Source organism: Lichenostomus cassidix, chromosome 1, assembly GCF_008360975.1.
Source record: "Lichenostomus cassidix isolate B80296 chromosome 1, HeHo_3.0, whole genome shotgun sequence".
In the NCBI taxonomy this organism is placed as follows: Eukaryota; Metazoa; Chordata; class Aves; order Passeriformes; family Meliphagidae; genus Lichenostomus; species Lichenostomus cassidix.
In genome coordinates this window covers 40,879,447-40,895,163 of record NC_139479.1, presented here as the reverse complement: position 1 = coordinate 40,895,163, position 15,717 = coordinate 40,879,447, and the positions used below count along the sequence as shown (strand labels likewise).

Below are 15,717 nucleotides of genomic sequence, written 5' to 3'. Positions count from 1 at the left end.
AGTGATCATTAATCTTGTTTTACTTATTCAGCCATTTTGAAAAAAAATACTTTAACATAAGATTATTTTCTTTACTACCAATCATTGGATTCACATTTCAGACTTCAATGTTCCTGCTATTTACACATTTATAGATTTATAGAGAGCTAATTACTACAGCTGTTAATGCCATCCCAGCAATAGGTAAAACCGATGAGCATAATTGAAGAGCTTCTGATTAAAACAGGCTATATCACATGCCCTCAGCTTATTGCTGCACACTTGCACAGCACTGGTCTGTCTTGCCAAAGAGAATACCCAAATATCCCAATCCAGATGAGGACCTGAGTGTCTTCTTGACACCATCCTTCATCAAATTCATGTGATGATTGCAGCAGTATTTCTCAGTGCCAAGACTTTCAAATCACTTCTATCTGTGCTGTACTCTATCTGCTGTATTCTGTCAATTTTTTTGGCGACTCAATAGGAAAATAACATGGCATTTTTAGTCAAGACACGGGATTTACCCTGCAGCAAAAAGCAACATTTGTTAGTTCTCTGCTCTTCTGGAAACAGTGTGGCCTGGTTATCCTAAAATGAGAAGCAGAGATGTTTACTTCCATTGTAGACTCAGACATTTCTACCACAGCATGGTCATAGTCCAGTCTAACATCTCAGGGTAAAAATCTGACTAGCAATACTCAGTCTATATTTGATGGGATCTTAATTTTACCCTTTCACTTTAGATTCAGAGAAGCAGTCCTTCTGCATTGCTCAGAGCAGAGGCCTGGATCTTAATCTAGAATTGGCCAAGGTGAAGTGAAAGGTTACCAAAGCCTTTAGGTTTCAATCATGCTCTGTCAAGTCTAAAGGTTGCCAACAGCTGAAATGGGAGGAAGAGCACAAAAAAGGAAGAGGCTGATAGCACAGCTCATCTTTGATTACTCTGATGGTGTAAGAATAGTTCAAGCATTTTTGCAATGAAAAATGAAGGTTTAAGATACATTACATATTGACATAATGAGAATACTTCTGAACACATTTTTAATTAACATCCTTTTTAAACTACTGGCTTCCAAAGTACTGAGCAGCATCCTGAATAAAGCAGAGATGTGTCCTATGCTGCCAGCCTTTAAAGGCTGTAACTAATGAAAGTTGCCAATGCAGATAATTCTTGATAACTCCTAATAACTTCTAGACTTTAAGGGAAACTTATCTCTGTATGATTTAACTAGCTTTTTTCATGCTTTATTTCAGGGAAAAAACCAAGGAGTTTAGTATTGCTGCTGTTAATTTTAAAAACCTTCAGACCAAATTACTATTTCCTGTTCTTGCTGATGGTATTTAAAATAATAACTATTTATGGTCTGTTAGTGTTGAGTGTTGGTATCAAATCCATCTTCAAATGGCAGTGATGAATGTGTTGTCTCCTTCTGGGCTGGGACCAACAATCTCTCAATTCAGAGATGGCTGCTGATCTCAGCGGAGCTAGGAAAGACAGTTTATATGGATTAGAGCAGAAGGCCTTGTTTCAGAGCTGTAATCCCTCAGCAGCTCTTGGGAAAGGTCACTGCTTGCATCTCACACCATCTTGGGTAATTTTATCCAGAAGGATATAAGTGCTACACTCCTGCCTCACAGAAACACCATTTAACCTGTCTGTGTTAGAACCTCAGCTTTTCATGTGCTGAATCATTCCCTGAATGACATATCTCTCTTCATTAACTATAGCCAGGGCTTGGAGGTCCAAGTTTCATTTAGATATTCCTAACCTTTGCATTGCTAACAGGATTTAAGGAGAACCCCATTCAGAGCAGTTTTCTTGTCTACACACTGATCATTTTCTATTGCTTATTTAATATAAATACATTGCGATATTAGTATTTTGATGGTATTTTCAAGCAGTTAAAAACCCTTTTGATTATCATAGATATAAGAAACAAGTTTTTTATTGCAATTCAGAAGACTGTTCAGTGTTATATTAATGCTTTTAGAAGTCTGTTCTGGAGTTTGTATTCATAAAACACTGTCAGACCACTTGACTTTAAACTGTCACCACAACGTCCAAACACACAATTGCAAAAACCTCAAAAGAAGTGACAAACCATTCTGCTTTTATCTGTGTTTGACAGCAAAAGAAACCAAGTTTAGAAAATATTTCCTCTGCATCTCAGTGTTGTACAAACATTCAGCATATCTGAATCACAATCTTTTTTAGTTCTGCTCATATCCCCACTTACAAGCGTAATTCAGTTGAGCATATTTTATCAAGTATGTTGCACAAAGCAGCCCTCATAAGAAGCCTACACTGAAATTACCAGGTACTGAACCCATCTGAGAAAGTGCTCCTTCATCCTTGCCTGAGCTTATGTGATTAACCCAGCTATTCCATTCCAAAATGAGGGAAAGTGATTTCTCTGTGTTATTGTCATAGCTGTAACAAGTAAGGCTTAGCAAATAAGAAATAGATCAAAATAAATTATAAGAAATGTGGAAAAAATTTTAAAATCCCCCAAAACATATGGGGGATGACACATTTAAAGCTTCTGATGTATTTAGGAAGTTATGTAGAGCTTGAGACACTCATCTTAGCATGGATCACAAGCACCATCTGAGACATCCTGGGCTATCTGAAATACAGGACCAGCTCAGGACTAAAGGAGACCAGCACACTTCTGGGGGAGCAGAGGGGAGCTGGCTTGGATACACTACCGAAGCACAAGCAATTCAAGATACTTATGCTCAGACAATTCAATCATATCTTCACAGCACTTGGGCCTAAAAGTCAGGCTCTTTCTGAAGTCAATGGAGAGAGACACACATCTTTGGAGAGTGATTCACCCCATCTGTCACAGACACCTCTCAAAGACTGGTAAATAAAAGACTCAGTTGAGATATCCACATGTAGATAGGCAAGACTGAAAGGCCTTGGAGTATTTAAGTCATCTAACTGAGCTGGAAGATAAAATAGTAATGTGAGATGCTTATGCTCCCCTGGACTGGCAGCTGAAGTCCCAGGTGAGGATGTTTACTATGAGGCATCCAAGTGGGAGAACAGAACTGAGCCCCAGCTGTTCTCTGCAGATTGCACTATGTGAAATTCAGCACCTAATGCTCTTTGAGATGCCTGTGGTCTTCAACATGTCCAAAGGTGAAAGCGAGGTTACAGGAGACCTGGCTAGAAGTAAGATGGAATATTTAGAGCTGCTAAATTCCCTTACTCTGCCTATATTTAGATAACTGTGTTCCACCTCATACAGACTGTAACAGAAACAAAAATGAGGATTTTCTGATTCAGTATAGAAATCCATAGTGCAGATGCCTAGAACCAGCTATCTAGATTTGAGTCCAGATGACTATAGTTTTTACTGTTAGCAGAAAGAAATAAAGGCCTTTGTTCAGTTGTCTAAGCATGGGTTTAGGCAACTGAATTGAGATCAAATATTTCTAAAGCATGATTCATCTCATCCTAAAGTATGTATTTGAACAGCTCAGAGAAATCTTTCCATATCTCTCTACTACAAAGTGCCAAAAATGACAATCTTAGTCTAGACATCTAGCAAATACACCTGGAAATCAGCAAATTTTTAAAAACTGTAAAAAATTAAATAATTTTAACCACTGAGCTCACCCGTTTCTGTAGACCATGATCTAAAGTTTCTCATTTAAAATCAACTGCTTTTAAAGACTCATTATCTTCTCTGTGGTTGCCTGTTTGGTATAACCTGTGGTTTATTTTGTTTTGTTTTGTTTTGTTTTTCTGTTCCCTGAATCTGTTTCCCTCTTGCTTCCCAGAGGACTATCTGGAGGACAATGCAACATGGTGTAAGCTTTGGTATTCTTATTCTTCACTTCATTCCCATTTGTCTTTGTACAGTGCTGGACCAAACACTTGTTTAAGTTTCATCTTCACCATCTTTATTTTGTGTGTGTGTGTTGTAAGCTAAAATGCTATCAGTTCTTTCTGTAATTTTGCATTCTGACTGATTTAATTTTGCCCAGTGCCCAGGGCTGCTGGTGCCTTCCAGTATTTTTCTCCCACTTCAAGCATGATGCCTCACCCCCAGAAAGGAGCTGTGTATTCCCTCAGTGAGCTAAAAGCTGGCGTAAGTGTCCCCATGGTCTCACACCCCACAAGGGCATGTGCAGCAATGCAGATACTGCAGTGACATTCAGCTCTGAGTCCTGTGCCTGGAGCAATGGAATGAGCTCCCAGGCTTTCCTGGCCTCCCTCCCTAGAACTACCACTGTCTTGCTGCCCAATCTCCTTTTGCTGTACACCTTCATAAGTTTTTGAGGCTGTCAGAGGTCCCTGGTTTCAAGCAGAAAGCTGTCCTCAGCAGAGTTCATTCAGCACAGGCCAAGGGGAAGGCAGGAACACTGCACAGATTTGCACTGAGCATGGACTTGATAGTCCAGCTTCTTATCAGGACTAATTAGTCTACAGAGAGCACGATGCTGATACAGCCATGCTGCCTCCTGTCTTTGAGCTGCCTCAAGTACCTCTGTGTCCTCCACATCACTGTACAGCAGTGCTGTCTTAATTCAGCTGGAATTTCTCCTGAGAACATACTGCAGCCTGCCCTGGCTGGACGTGCATAAAATAATTCTGCATTTTCTTTCAGGAGGACATGGAAGTTTTCTTGATTTTTCACCAGGGAGCTGATGCGCTATTAAACATATAATGCATAATGCACATGCATACTATGGAGGCAGGCAACTGAGAAATTTGCTGTGGCATTCATGAGTGATTTACATTCAAGTACAGTACCATGGCTGCATAGATTAGTGGATGAGCATGCACCCAGTCTGAGAAAGAGCACCTTTCATGCTCTTTACCCTGGGAAGGGGAATGTACAGTGTCACACTTTGTAGGAAAATGTCCTTTCAGAGTCCCTTCTGATTTCCTTAAAGTAAAAGTAGGTAAAGCCTCAGTTTCCATGAGGAAAATACCCTGAACTACCCTTTTTAGGAATAAATTGGGATGTACTTTAAGTCTCTTTTTAATTTTTCATTCCACTATGCTGTGTTTTTTGTTGCAGTGAAAAAATGCGATAGTAACCTAACAAATCTGTTGTGAGCAACTTCTTCCCAGTGCTCCAAAACTCCATGAAATAAAAAGCAAATTTCAAAAATATAATCTGTTTTGCATTTTAACTATAAAAGACTGAAAGTAACAGGACAGTATTCAGACATTGATTTGAATTGCCCAGGGAATCCTCCAGGGCAGTCCTGAAAGTGAAGTTTTTGGTTCAATTATATTAGACTCCATTTCGTCCAAAATCTAGAACTGTTAAATATATGCCATGATAGTACAATTTTCCTGGGACAGGATGTTTATCCTCAACATCTTTTTTTCCTCAGGAGACCCTAGAATAAGTTCCAGAAGGTATAAATCTTAGAGGGTTTAAAGTTCTGAGATTAATTTTCCAAATACCTTCTGCATACTGAGGCCATAGGATAAGATACAAACGATGAGCCTATAAAATACATCGTAAGTCTGGAGTTTTGGGTCACACTCTTAAGGCTGAAGATGACAGGCTTGGGCAAGGGTTTTAGAAGCCCACTGGCTTCCCACAGGCTACTTCCCCAAAACCCTCAGGCCCTGTGCTGTTGGATTTGATGACTCTGTGATGTGTTAATCATCAAATGATTCCTTTAAACCATAATATGTACAGCTCCTACAGCTTTACATTTTGCATATTTAGACAGAGTCCTCTTTCTTATTAGTTGTTTGAGTGCAATGTGCACAGTGAATAAATATGTTTTACCACATTCATTGTGGTCATTTAGTGTTAGATTTAGGCTTTGATTGGTTCTCCAAAAATAAGTGTTTGCTTAGTATCAAGTTTTGTTTAGTCTCTGTTTCTGTCTCACAGCAATATCTAAGTTTAATTCTGTGAGATCAATTTGTCCCTCATGGTTAATACCAGTTCCAGGTGGCAAAGGTGGATGAATGATGGTGGCTGTCAGAACCCCCCTGGGAGACCTGACAGAGCCCTGTTTTTAAAAATGGTGATATTATTCCATCCCCCAGCTGAATGGTTGTGCACACTGCTGTATCTGATGCATTGCATTCCTAATGTGCGTGAGGTGGTTACTAAGATAGAGCTTTGTTACTGTGATTACCTCTGTCTTCAGGTGGAATGGGTCTGCCTGCTGTTCAGACCCTGATTAGCATGGGCAAGGAAAGACCATCTCCCAACAGTAGCAGGAAAGACAGATCTCTGCCGTAATTAGTTGTCAGAGAAAATGCAAAAATTCTGATTGCCATGCATGTTCTGCCTTGCCAGAAGAGTGATGTGTTGCCTGTCTCATGGAACATGGTGCCTGCTTGATCCACTTCTAAAGTGGACTTTTTAATACTAGTTGAACTTCTTTTACCTGATGGGTGTGAAGGCTCACTGAGAGTCATCATCTCATTTCCAGGAAAGTCTTAGGAGTGTGAATGGTATTCTGGATCACTGTTAGAGAGATGGGGAATACAAAACCTGTAGATAGGTTCTTCCTGATCACCAGACTTACTGCAAACAGTAAGATGAAGAAATGGCAGTTATGGATCTTCAGTCAGTGTACATTGAAATATTATGCAATTGCTGAACCTGGCTCTTAAGGTAAAGAAAAGCAAGATATTTAGGCAAAATTTTGTACATCTGGGCCCCATCAAACCAGACAAATATGAAGTGGGATTTATTTGTCCTAGTTTTTCATGTTTCTTGTGTTGCTATCAAAGAGTGAGCTATCACTTCATTCCTTTGTTTATCGATGGTGATAGCACCTCTGGACCTTGCTTAAGATACTCATTTAGAGAAGACAAGAATCTGAATTACCCCTTTCTCCCCACTGAGTATGAATGGAATCTGGATGATTAACTCAGATCTCCAATTTGTAGATGTCTAAATGAAACCATAATCCTTGGCATTGAAGCTAAGCTCTATGAATCAGATGTGCACAAAGGATATTTTGGTCTATAAAATATATTGATAGATAGTTCTTACCGTACTGCTAATCATACTCATTGTCATGGTATCATCAGGTACCTAGAAGGACAGCTAGACTCAAACAAAAATAGTTTATTTGAAGGCCACACAACTTCTATTCAGTGGCAATTTCACCTTGTAAATCTAGATTAAAATCTACTTCCTTCCATTTGATATTTTAGCTTCTGCTCAATAAAGACTGGGGGTTTTATCCAATATACAGAAAGTTTATATTACCAGCCTCTGGAAGATTAATCTAAGCAGGAAATACATTCACACTGCTCTTTCAGCTGTAAGATAGATCCCATTTCATTTCACCTGTCTGTGCATGAATCTGTGCAGAAGGAGATGTCAATTCTTAATGTTCTTGTTCATGATAAAGAAAGTGACTATGTATGCATTTTCTGCATTTAGTGTTTCAATATCGTATTAGAAAAAAAAATGGTTTAAAAATTAGTGGCAGGGCTTGTGTCCCCACTTGCAGTGCATAAACCATATTCATTTAGATGATTCCAAGTAATGTGACAGTAACAGCAACAACTGCCAGCCTGCCTGGAAGGTGTTACACTGTGATGAATTCTTGCATTGTTAAGATGAGTGCAACCAACAAGGTCTAAGTTCCCATAAAAAATGGATTTGTGATACATCATCTGTTCATCTACCACTAGAGAATTAGAGGGTCCTTTTTGGGCAAGTAACTACAGAACATAAAATACCTTTCCACAACAAAGTTAGTTGTGTATGAGTGTGGATGCCAAAAGAGAAATTAAAACTTTGGATTTTTTTCTAAATTAGTTGCAAATAGTGAATCTCAGTCTCCAAATAAAAATATGTTTTATGCTTTACTGGCAATTAGTTTTTTTCTGCCTTTGCAGATTCTTTTATTTTGTTAGACTGCAGCACATGGATATATTGTGAACTCATAAGAAGAGTGTGCAGTGCCAGACTCCTCTTAGAACAAATAATAGATTACAGCAGACTGAAAGTGATTTCCCAAACTAAACATCTCATATGTTTTTCTTTGATTGTAATAGACAGAAAATGGCATTTTATGGACTTTTATGTGTATTCTAGTGGCTAAAGAGGAGGTAAAGTACAAGGAATAAAAAGGTTTATCTTTGTTACAAATTGTGACCCTTTTGTGAACCTTCTTTAGTAAAAACCAAATATTTTACGTTAGGAAAGATTTCCCATATTTTTTTCCTGCTCTTATGTCCCATCCTTCAGTCATACCAATGTATCAGTCTAGGTTGTTGGGATAGCAATACAGGATGTTTCTATAATGCAGCGCTGCTTGTGAGCAGCAAATCTTGAGTGGCTAGTTACAGATTCTCATTGGTAGGAAAGCAAAGATGATTAATAATACTGGGGAAGAGAAAGGGGCATGGATTTGTCATATTGAATTGTATCCATCATCAACAGAAGACAAATCTAAGACTCATGTGAGCAAACCAAACAGCATTTTCTGGATCCTAGGTCTGGGTGTAGACCCTAGCAACCTCACAGGTCCACATAAGGGCAAAATTAGTGGCTAGCATATTACCAATTCAGATGCTTAGTTGACATGGAAAGTAAGAGAATACCTGCAAGACTTCAGAAGATCCCATTCTGGACACTGGTGAGTACTGAGATACACAGTAATAGAGACCTCTACCTATGGAATCAGGATTAAATAGTGTGGAATCCTTGCACAGCTGGTTAAGAGAACAGGTATTTTCAGGGGGTAATTTCCAGTCTAATGTAGATATCTGCCAGAGATTGCATGAATAGCTCTGTTGAAGTGCTAATGTTTCTGCCAGCTACAAAGAACTTTAGGCTTGACAAGATATTTAGGGTACAGAGGGCTAGAGCTGAGTTAGATTAACTCCTGCTGAGCAGTCAATATCTGACTTATCCACAAACAAACCTACCAAAGTAAAAGTGCCTGAGACTATTAGAATTAAGGACTCAGATGTACTCAACTGGGAACTGAGTAGATGCTCACAATTTCACCATGTTCCAGTGCCTTTGTGATCTGGTGGCAGCAATCATAAATTACCATCATGCACATGTCTTTGTTGGTTTTCTTGGGTCTGTCTGCTTCTGTACTGAATGTATGTCATGTAAATGTTATTTCTGGTACAAAAGAAATGGAATTCACTGTGTCTGATTCAGTGTCTCTAACACAGGTGCTCTGTGGAGCTGGGTTTGGTAATCTTTCATGGTAGCAGTGGAGAGCTAGTCAAGGGGGTCAGTAACAGACAGAAATCATTTGCTGAAAAACAAGTGTCAAAAGTGACGTGCCCTGAACTATCTAGGCATCTGCAAAGAGCTAAGAGATGTGATAAAGGCTTTACAGAAGTTCTTCCATCTTCTGGATGCTCTAGAGGACTCCAACATAGCATTACATTCATTTGTATCTATACTGAATGAGGGATCTACGAGCTCCTTTTAAGATCTTAAATTAGAACAAAAAGAGACAACTGGCGACTTGAATAACTCTCTAGATGCCACTAAGAGGTCACAGGCTTTCCAAAAAGAGACTTCACATGAGGATCTCAGGTAAGGTGCAGGACCTATTTGACACCTGTTCTGGCATGCGGAAGAGATAGATGGTTTCCAAAGGAAATGTATATCTGTCTGCAGGCAACTGAACCTCACTCCAGGTCTCCACTGTCTGTGGTGGGTTCTTAGACACCCAGATGACATGTCAACACCCACACCAAGAGCTTTTAAATTCACCTGATGGACTGCTGACATTACTATTCATTTGTATGGGAGCAAACCATGCTGCTGATACACAGCTAGGTCTTAACAGTGCCTAGGGTAATTGCCTTTGCTTTAAAGTGCTGAGAATTTTCCTTTTCTATTATATATGTGGACAGCATAAATACTGTATAGAAACTCAAATGAAAACAGACCAGAATAAAAGTTGTTTTTCTCCTGAAACATTCAAGCCCATAAAAATATCCAATACATAATAACAACTGTGTTACCTAAGTAACTGCTAGAGTAACTAAAGTAAAAAGCTAATTGCTTAAAGTGCATTGTGCTTTTAATATAACATACCTACAGTGCTCCTATATTAAAGTGTGATATGTATGGAGAAATAACAAGAATTTGAGTAATGTATTTCTTCTGCTGAAAAATAGCATCAGTCATTTAGAGGGAAAAAAATCACTGCATAATAAATGAACCTGTAACAAATTTCCTTTTCTGTGATCTCACAATGAATGTTAATGGGCTTAAAAAATCAGGGAACATTTATAATATTAGAAATAATTTGTACATAAAAATCCTTTGAACTCTTATTGCCTCATTCAGAAGAAATCCAGTATCTAACCTTAGACCCAGCCAGATAATGTATCCTTTGGTGTCAGGTAGGAAAAATAAGCACTTTCAGGGCACGGTTGATCTGAGCTACTGTAAAAATCTTTGTTGGATTAAGTAGCTCTTCCAGCTTCTCACCATTGTCTGCAGAAGGTTTTGTAGCTTAGACAGGAATGCTGACATCATGGGAGATGAATTTCATTCACAGATTCTGCTTTATGGAGCTCATGGTCTGGATAGACTGTAAAATTACTATCATACACCTTGATTTGGTTTGGCAGCAACAGGTCATACTGTGCTCAACCTTGAACACATAGTAAAAATATGTTTCTGTCTTGAGCATTTTAATGAGATCTATCTTTCAGACCTTTTCTTCTGAAGTAGAAGACGCAGAATTCCCAGTCATTGCTCGTTGTCTCTGTATGATTTTCTAACCATTCATTTGCACTGTGGGGCTGGAGCAATCCAGAAAAACAAATCAGCAGTTCCTGTAAAGTGTGATATTCATAATACCCAATTTAACAAAATCTGAATTGTGACCTGTTTGCCTCACAAGAGAAAGAGGACAAAGTTGACATAGTTTTCCCCTTGTCACTTATGTTCAGGCAACTCACCTGAACAGATAACACCTCCAAGTACAGAGCAGTAGAGATGGAATACTGTCCAGGGTACAGGACTCCCAGAGACTGGGAATATCCTCCTCTTTGTCATGTACAGAGCCCTTTCACATGTAGTGATGGGACCAGAAAACCATGACTGTTTTTATCTGCAACCCACGTCTCCCAGATTATAATGCTTACATAGTTGTGGAAGAAAAGAGGACAGTTCCTGTCTCAATCCCATCCAGATTCTTATTCCCAGTCCAACTTAAATTCTACTGGGTGAAGACTTTCACTGTTAGATGGAAAATTAATAACTCAGCTCTTTTCTGCCTGCAAAGGCAGGTCTAGATTTATCATACTTTTATCAAGTCACCCCTTGCTTGATAAAAGTCAATGTGGCAAAACTGGGTCCCTTATAAAGCTCTTTTATCATTAAATCAGCCGGATATAGATATATAGGGGAAAGATGTATTGGAGAAAAAGTATTGCCTGTAAAATGTGCAGCAGCTCACTTGGGAATGTGACTAGCAGAAAATTGACTTGGTAATGGTCTGGGACAAAACCCCTGGAATTCTCAAGCTAGTTGTGGAAGTACTTTTAAGAAATCCTATTTTCCACAGGTTGTAATGTTGATTTATTTCTGTGCTAAAATGTGAAATAATATGGCTGGCAAACACACTTTCACAAATCTAGAAAATAGTTAATGATATATAGGGACATATTCTTCAATGTCATTTGTTCCTTAATGTGCCCCCATGGCAAAGGCACCATAATCACTTCAAGGCCACTCATTCCCATGCTCTTAACACTCTCTCTCTGCTCTCAGCCTTTTGCTTTATCAGAGAGAAAACAGAGATTAGAAGGGCACCATTGTAAAAAGGAAGATCTGAGCAAGATGTTTCTGTGTCTTATAACCACCTAAAAATTTACCTCTGGCCTCATAGACCAGGGTGATCAAGGCCAGGCTCTCACTACAGGACATGGCCATTCCCTAAACCAGCCAGGAATATTTTGTCCTTTTCCACTATTAGTAGTGACAAATAACGGGACTAACATTAAGGTTCTTTTTAGGATTTATTGCATTTCTGAATGCAATGTTATCTAATTTTGAGACCTTACTCTTCTAGGTGTTGGCTTGCTGGAGTGTTTTCTAACAAAGACAGTAATACACCATAATCCAGACTAATGACAAATTTCCAGCAAGGAGTCCAAGGCTCAGCCTTCATTTGCACAATTCACCATTTAATTTTAATGAATTAAATTGCATAGTCAGGGGAAAAGAGCAATGATAAGAACATACCTGTGAATGCTCCATTCTTGCTGCACTGGTGGAAGTTGCCATAGTAACTTATCAGGATAAGTTAATCAAGCTTTGCCTGTTATCAGAAACAAGATAGAGCAAAGACTCCAAACTATGCATCTTTAGGCAGCTATTAAAAGTCAGATTGATGTTCAGCTAGAGGTAAATAGGACAAGGGTCTGTCAGATAGAAATTGTAGGCATAATGTATTAGTATAGAGGAATTAGAGAGGAAAATGGGATGATGAAGCACAGCAAGAAGTGTTTTAAATTTGTGTTCATAATATTTAAATATTTTTCTGGTTCAGAAAGTGTGTTTATTTAAATAAGGTTCTGATATTCCATACGGTTTGCTCCATCCCTTATATGACTACTATCATATTTATTAATCACAGCTATTTTTCTTCTCTACTCAGTTTTCCAGGGGTGAGCCCAGCAAAAGGAAATCAAATTGTCCTAGTTGTCTTTCATATGCCATCATTTATAACCTGAAGGAACCTACACTTACTTTCTTTTTAGTACCTGTCTGTGGCTGGGTGGTGATTTGTGAAGGAGAAAAGCAATACAATTTTCATGGGCCAATGTGGGGATCAAAGCTTGTTTCATGGAGTGTGACAACAGAGAAAGATGCTGTACTTTCCACCAAGGGTGCACTGGAGAGAGGAGGGGGACACTGAGGAGAAGCCTGTTTCCCCATGTGTGAATGTGCAGGCAGAGAGGTTCAAGATGGCCAGGAATTTCAGTTCTGGGAATTGGCTGTATGCTTATGTACGAGTTCAGGGAACATTGAAACTCTTGAGACCTTTGCTTGGAAACAAAGTGTGTTCTCTCATTCTGTTCCCAGCAGCCAAAGAGGGCAAGCAGTAAAGTTTTTTCCTTTTTTTCCTGTACACAGAGCTTTTAATTTGTCTGTAGGCTTCAGGTGTGAGAGGCCATGCCAGCATGGGTAGCACAAGAGGGTGCTTAGTGTCCTGCACCTGCTGGTCTATGTCATAAGGGATGGCAGCAAAAGAATGCAGTCAAGTAAAGATATCCCATGGTTTTAAGTTAAGCTACACTGTTAAGTTAAGCTGTTGCCCTGAGGGGAGGGGGTCTAAAATCATGAGGCTTGTGTAGTCTTATTAATATAGAAGGAAAGCCAGGAGGTACTTTACACCACCACAGTCACCAGCTTTTAGCCTTTGGGACGCATAATGCAAAACAGCTTGAGATAACTTTGCTCTTCATCAGAAGAGGTACTAGTCCTGAATGGATCCATGGGCATCACACAAATTTGGATTTCAACAAGCTAATCAGAAAACCCAAGGTTAGCCTGACTCAGGAAGGTACTAAGCATCCATCTAGTTTCCATGAAGAGCACTCATCTGCACATTTTTCTTTTGATATTTTGCCAGGTTTTCCTAAGTAGGAAAATAAATGAGATAAAATTGCTAAAACCACCTTGAAAGGAAGTGTAAACGTTGCAGAGATTTGGCTTGCATAATACATTTCTTAAAGGGCTGGAAGCCACATCTGTGGGTTGATGTGAGGCAAGTTATATGTTCTGAAAATAATTGAGCCCAAGAAGCAAAACAGAAGAAAAGGAGGATTGGTAATCCAGTTCAGATAAAATAAAAAGTGATTCTACCTTTTCCCCCCACACCTGATTGAATTTAAACATTTTATGCACTGAAAAAATCATGCTGCTTTTTTAATATTTATTTTTATGGATACAATTCTTTTTAGGATTCCTGACAAGAAGAAGGATCTATTGTCTAAGATTTGCACAAATGTACAGCTTTGGCACCCAGAACTTGAGTCAGAAATTAATTCAGATCCAAACCACCCCGACCCTTGGCAATCAAACCCCATTTTCTTTGAAAAACAGGCAGTTTTTCAAAGTAAGGTATGAGAAAGGCAGACAATTCTTTTTTGTTTCCTGCTTATCTGGGTTTGGTCAGGACTAGAAATAAATAAGCAGATAAATGAAGTAAAGCAAGCTTCTGACTTAGTCTGCTATCTGAGGTTGAAGTAGAATTGCAGCTGTATTTTACAGATTTCAAAGGCTGAGAAACATTAAGTTCTCTGGTTTTGGGGTGGTTCTGAAGTGCAGCTTTAAAAATTAATCATAGCTGGGTATCTCCTTCCTTTGATGCATAGCACTGCTGGAGCACACCTGTAGGTCTGCAAAGTCCAAGCGAGGGTCCTGGACAATGTCACTCCCATTTAGAGACAAACTGCAGGATTGCTCTGAGAGTGGTCCACTGATTGCTGTGGTATTTTGCACCTTTCTGGTTCTTCTCTATTTCTGCTGTTTGAATAAAAGCTTTCAGTTTGTCTGCTTGCATATTGTAAGCCAATTCTTAAAGAAGTTGTAGTCAGAATGGTAAAGTTCTCCTGGATTTTAATGATTTAACCTGTAGGCTCCTTCAAGGGGTTTTTTGGTGGGTTGGGTATTTTTTTGGTAACTCTTTTGACAGAGATTTACTTTCCTCTTGAACCTACAGTGGAGTTCTCACCCTTTGCCTTTTCAATCACAGGATGAAGTCATGCGTACAGTAGCTGAGTTATAAATTCAGCTTCACGAGCAGTTGTACTGTAGAATAAAAGAAGACAGGCAAAGCATCTGTAAGAAACAAAACTTGTTTAGATGTAAGTGGCTTTGATCAGCAAATGTGGCAAGGGCATGAGGAAAATAAATAGGTTTGTCTTAAAATAGGACATAGTTTAAAGTCATTCCCAGTGTGAAAGTATTCTCTTTGCACAGCTGAAATATAAATAATGTAAGATCGATGTTAGATGTTGGCTGGGCTATTCTGAAAATAAGACTGTAGAAACTGTGCAAACCAACCAGCACCGAGTTTGCTTTGCTGTGTGCCTCAAGACAGAGAAATTGAAAGAACATGTAAAACTAGGCATGAGTTGATGGAGAAATTAAACTACAAAATGACAGGAAGACAGGAGATGTAATGACCAACATAGGCTGGTTCAACTGGTTGTTTGAATTAAAATTATTACATATGCAGCCTCAGGAAATAAAAGCTCCCATTCCATTCAACACAGTTTATAAAGTTTTGCTCCAGTAATGAAAAATGGAAATGAGCCTCTCTAATGAATTATAGTAATTATCTCTCTGCTGGGGCAAGACAACTCTGAATCCAGTTATATTCCCCCAAGAAAAGAAGCACTGTGTGCTGTTATTCACCACACACCTCAAGAAATTCCACAACATTTTCTTGTTATTGTTTTTCTGAAGCACAAGGCTTCCCAGCTGCCAGCCCATGGGGCTTCTGGATTTCACACTGTGAGTAGCCTTCACTCACTGGAGTATGTTTGCAAAGGGAGCTCTCTGTGTTTGAGCAGCTGCCTGACACAGAATTAGGTTGATTTCTTACACAGTTTCATGGCAATAACTTTTTCATGGATTGTGAATCTTGTTAAAATAAAATCCAAGCTTTTTCTCACTTATGGACTTTAGCTGATTTGTGCAAAAGGAAAATAGTGCAAATCATATTTTAAACAAAAACATTTATCTTCTGTGCCACCTGTCATGGAAGCTAGTACTTCTG

The 15,717-nt window shown here is 39.0% G+C and overlaps 1 protein-coding gene across 1 annotated transcript in view; it reads left to right on the top strand.

Annotated features, from left to right (window-relative positions):
- GPC6 (glypican 6) overlaps nucleotides 1-15,717 on the top strand; it is a 732,033-nt gene that overhangs the window by 659,755 nt on the left and 56,561 nt on the right. Inside the window, exon 7 of the mRNA XM_085057688.1 lies at nucleotides 3,775-3,804. Coding sequence (XP_084913814.1) covers nucleotides 3,775-3,804 — 30 coding nt within the window. The remainder of the gene's footprint in view (nucleotides 1-3,774; nucleotides 3,805-15,717) is intronic.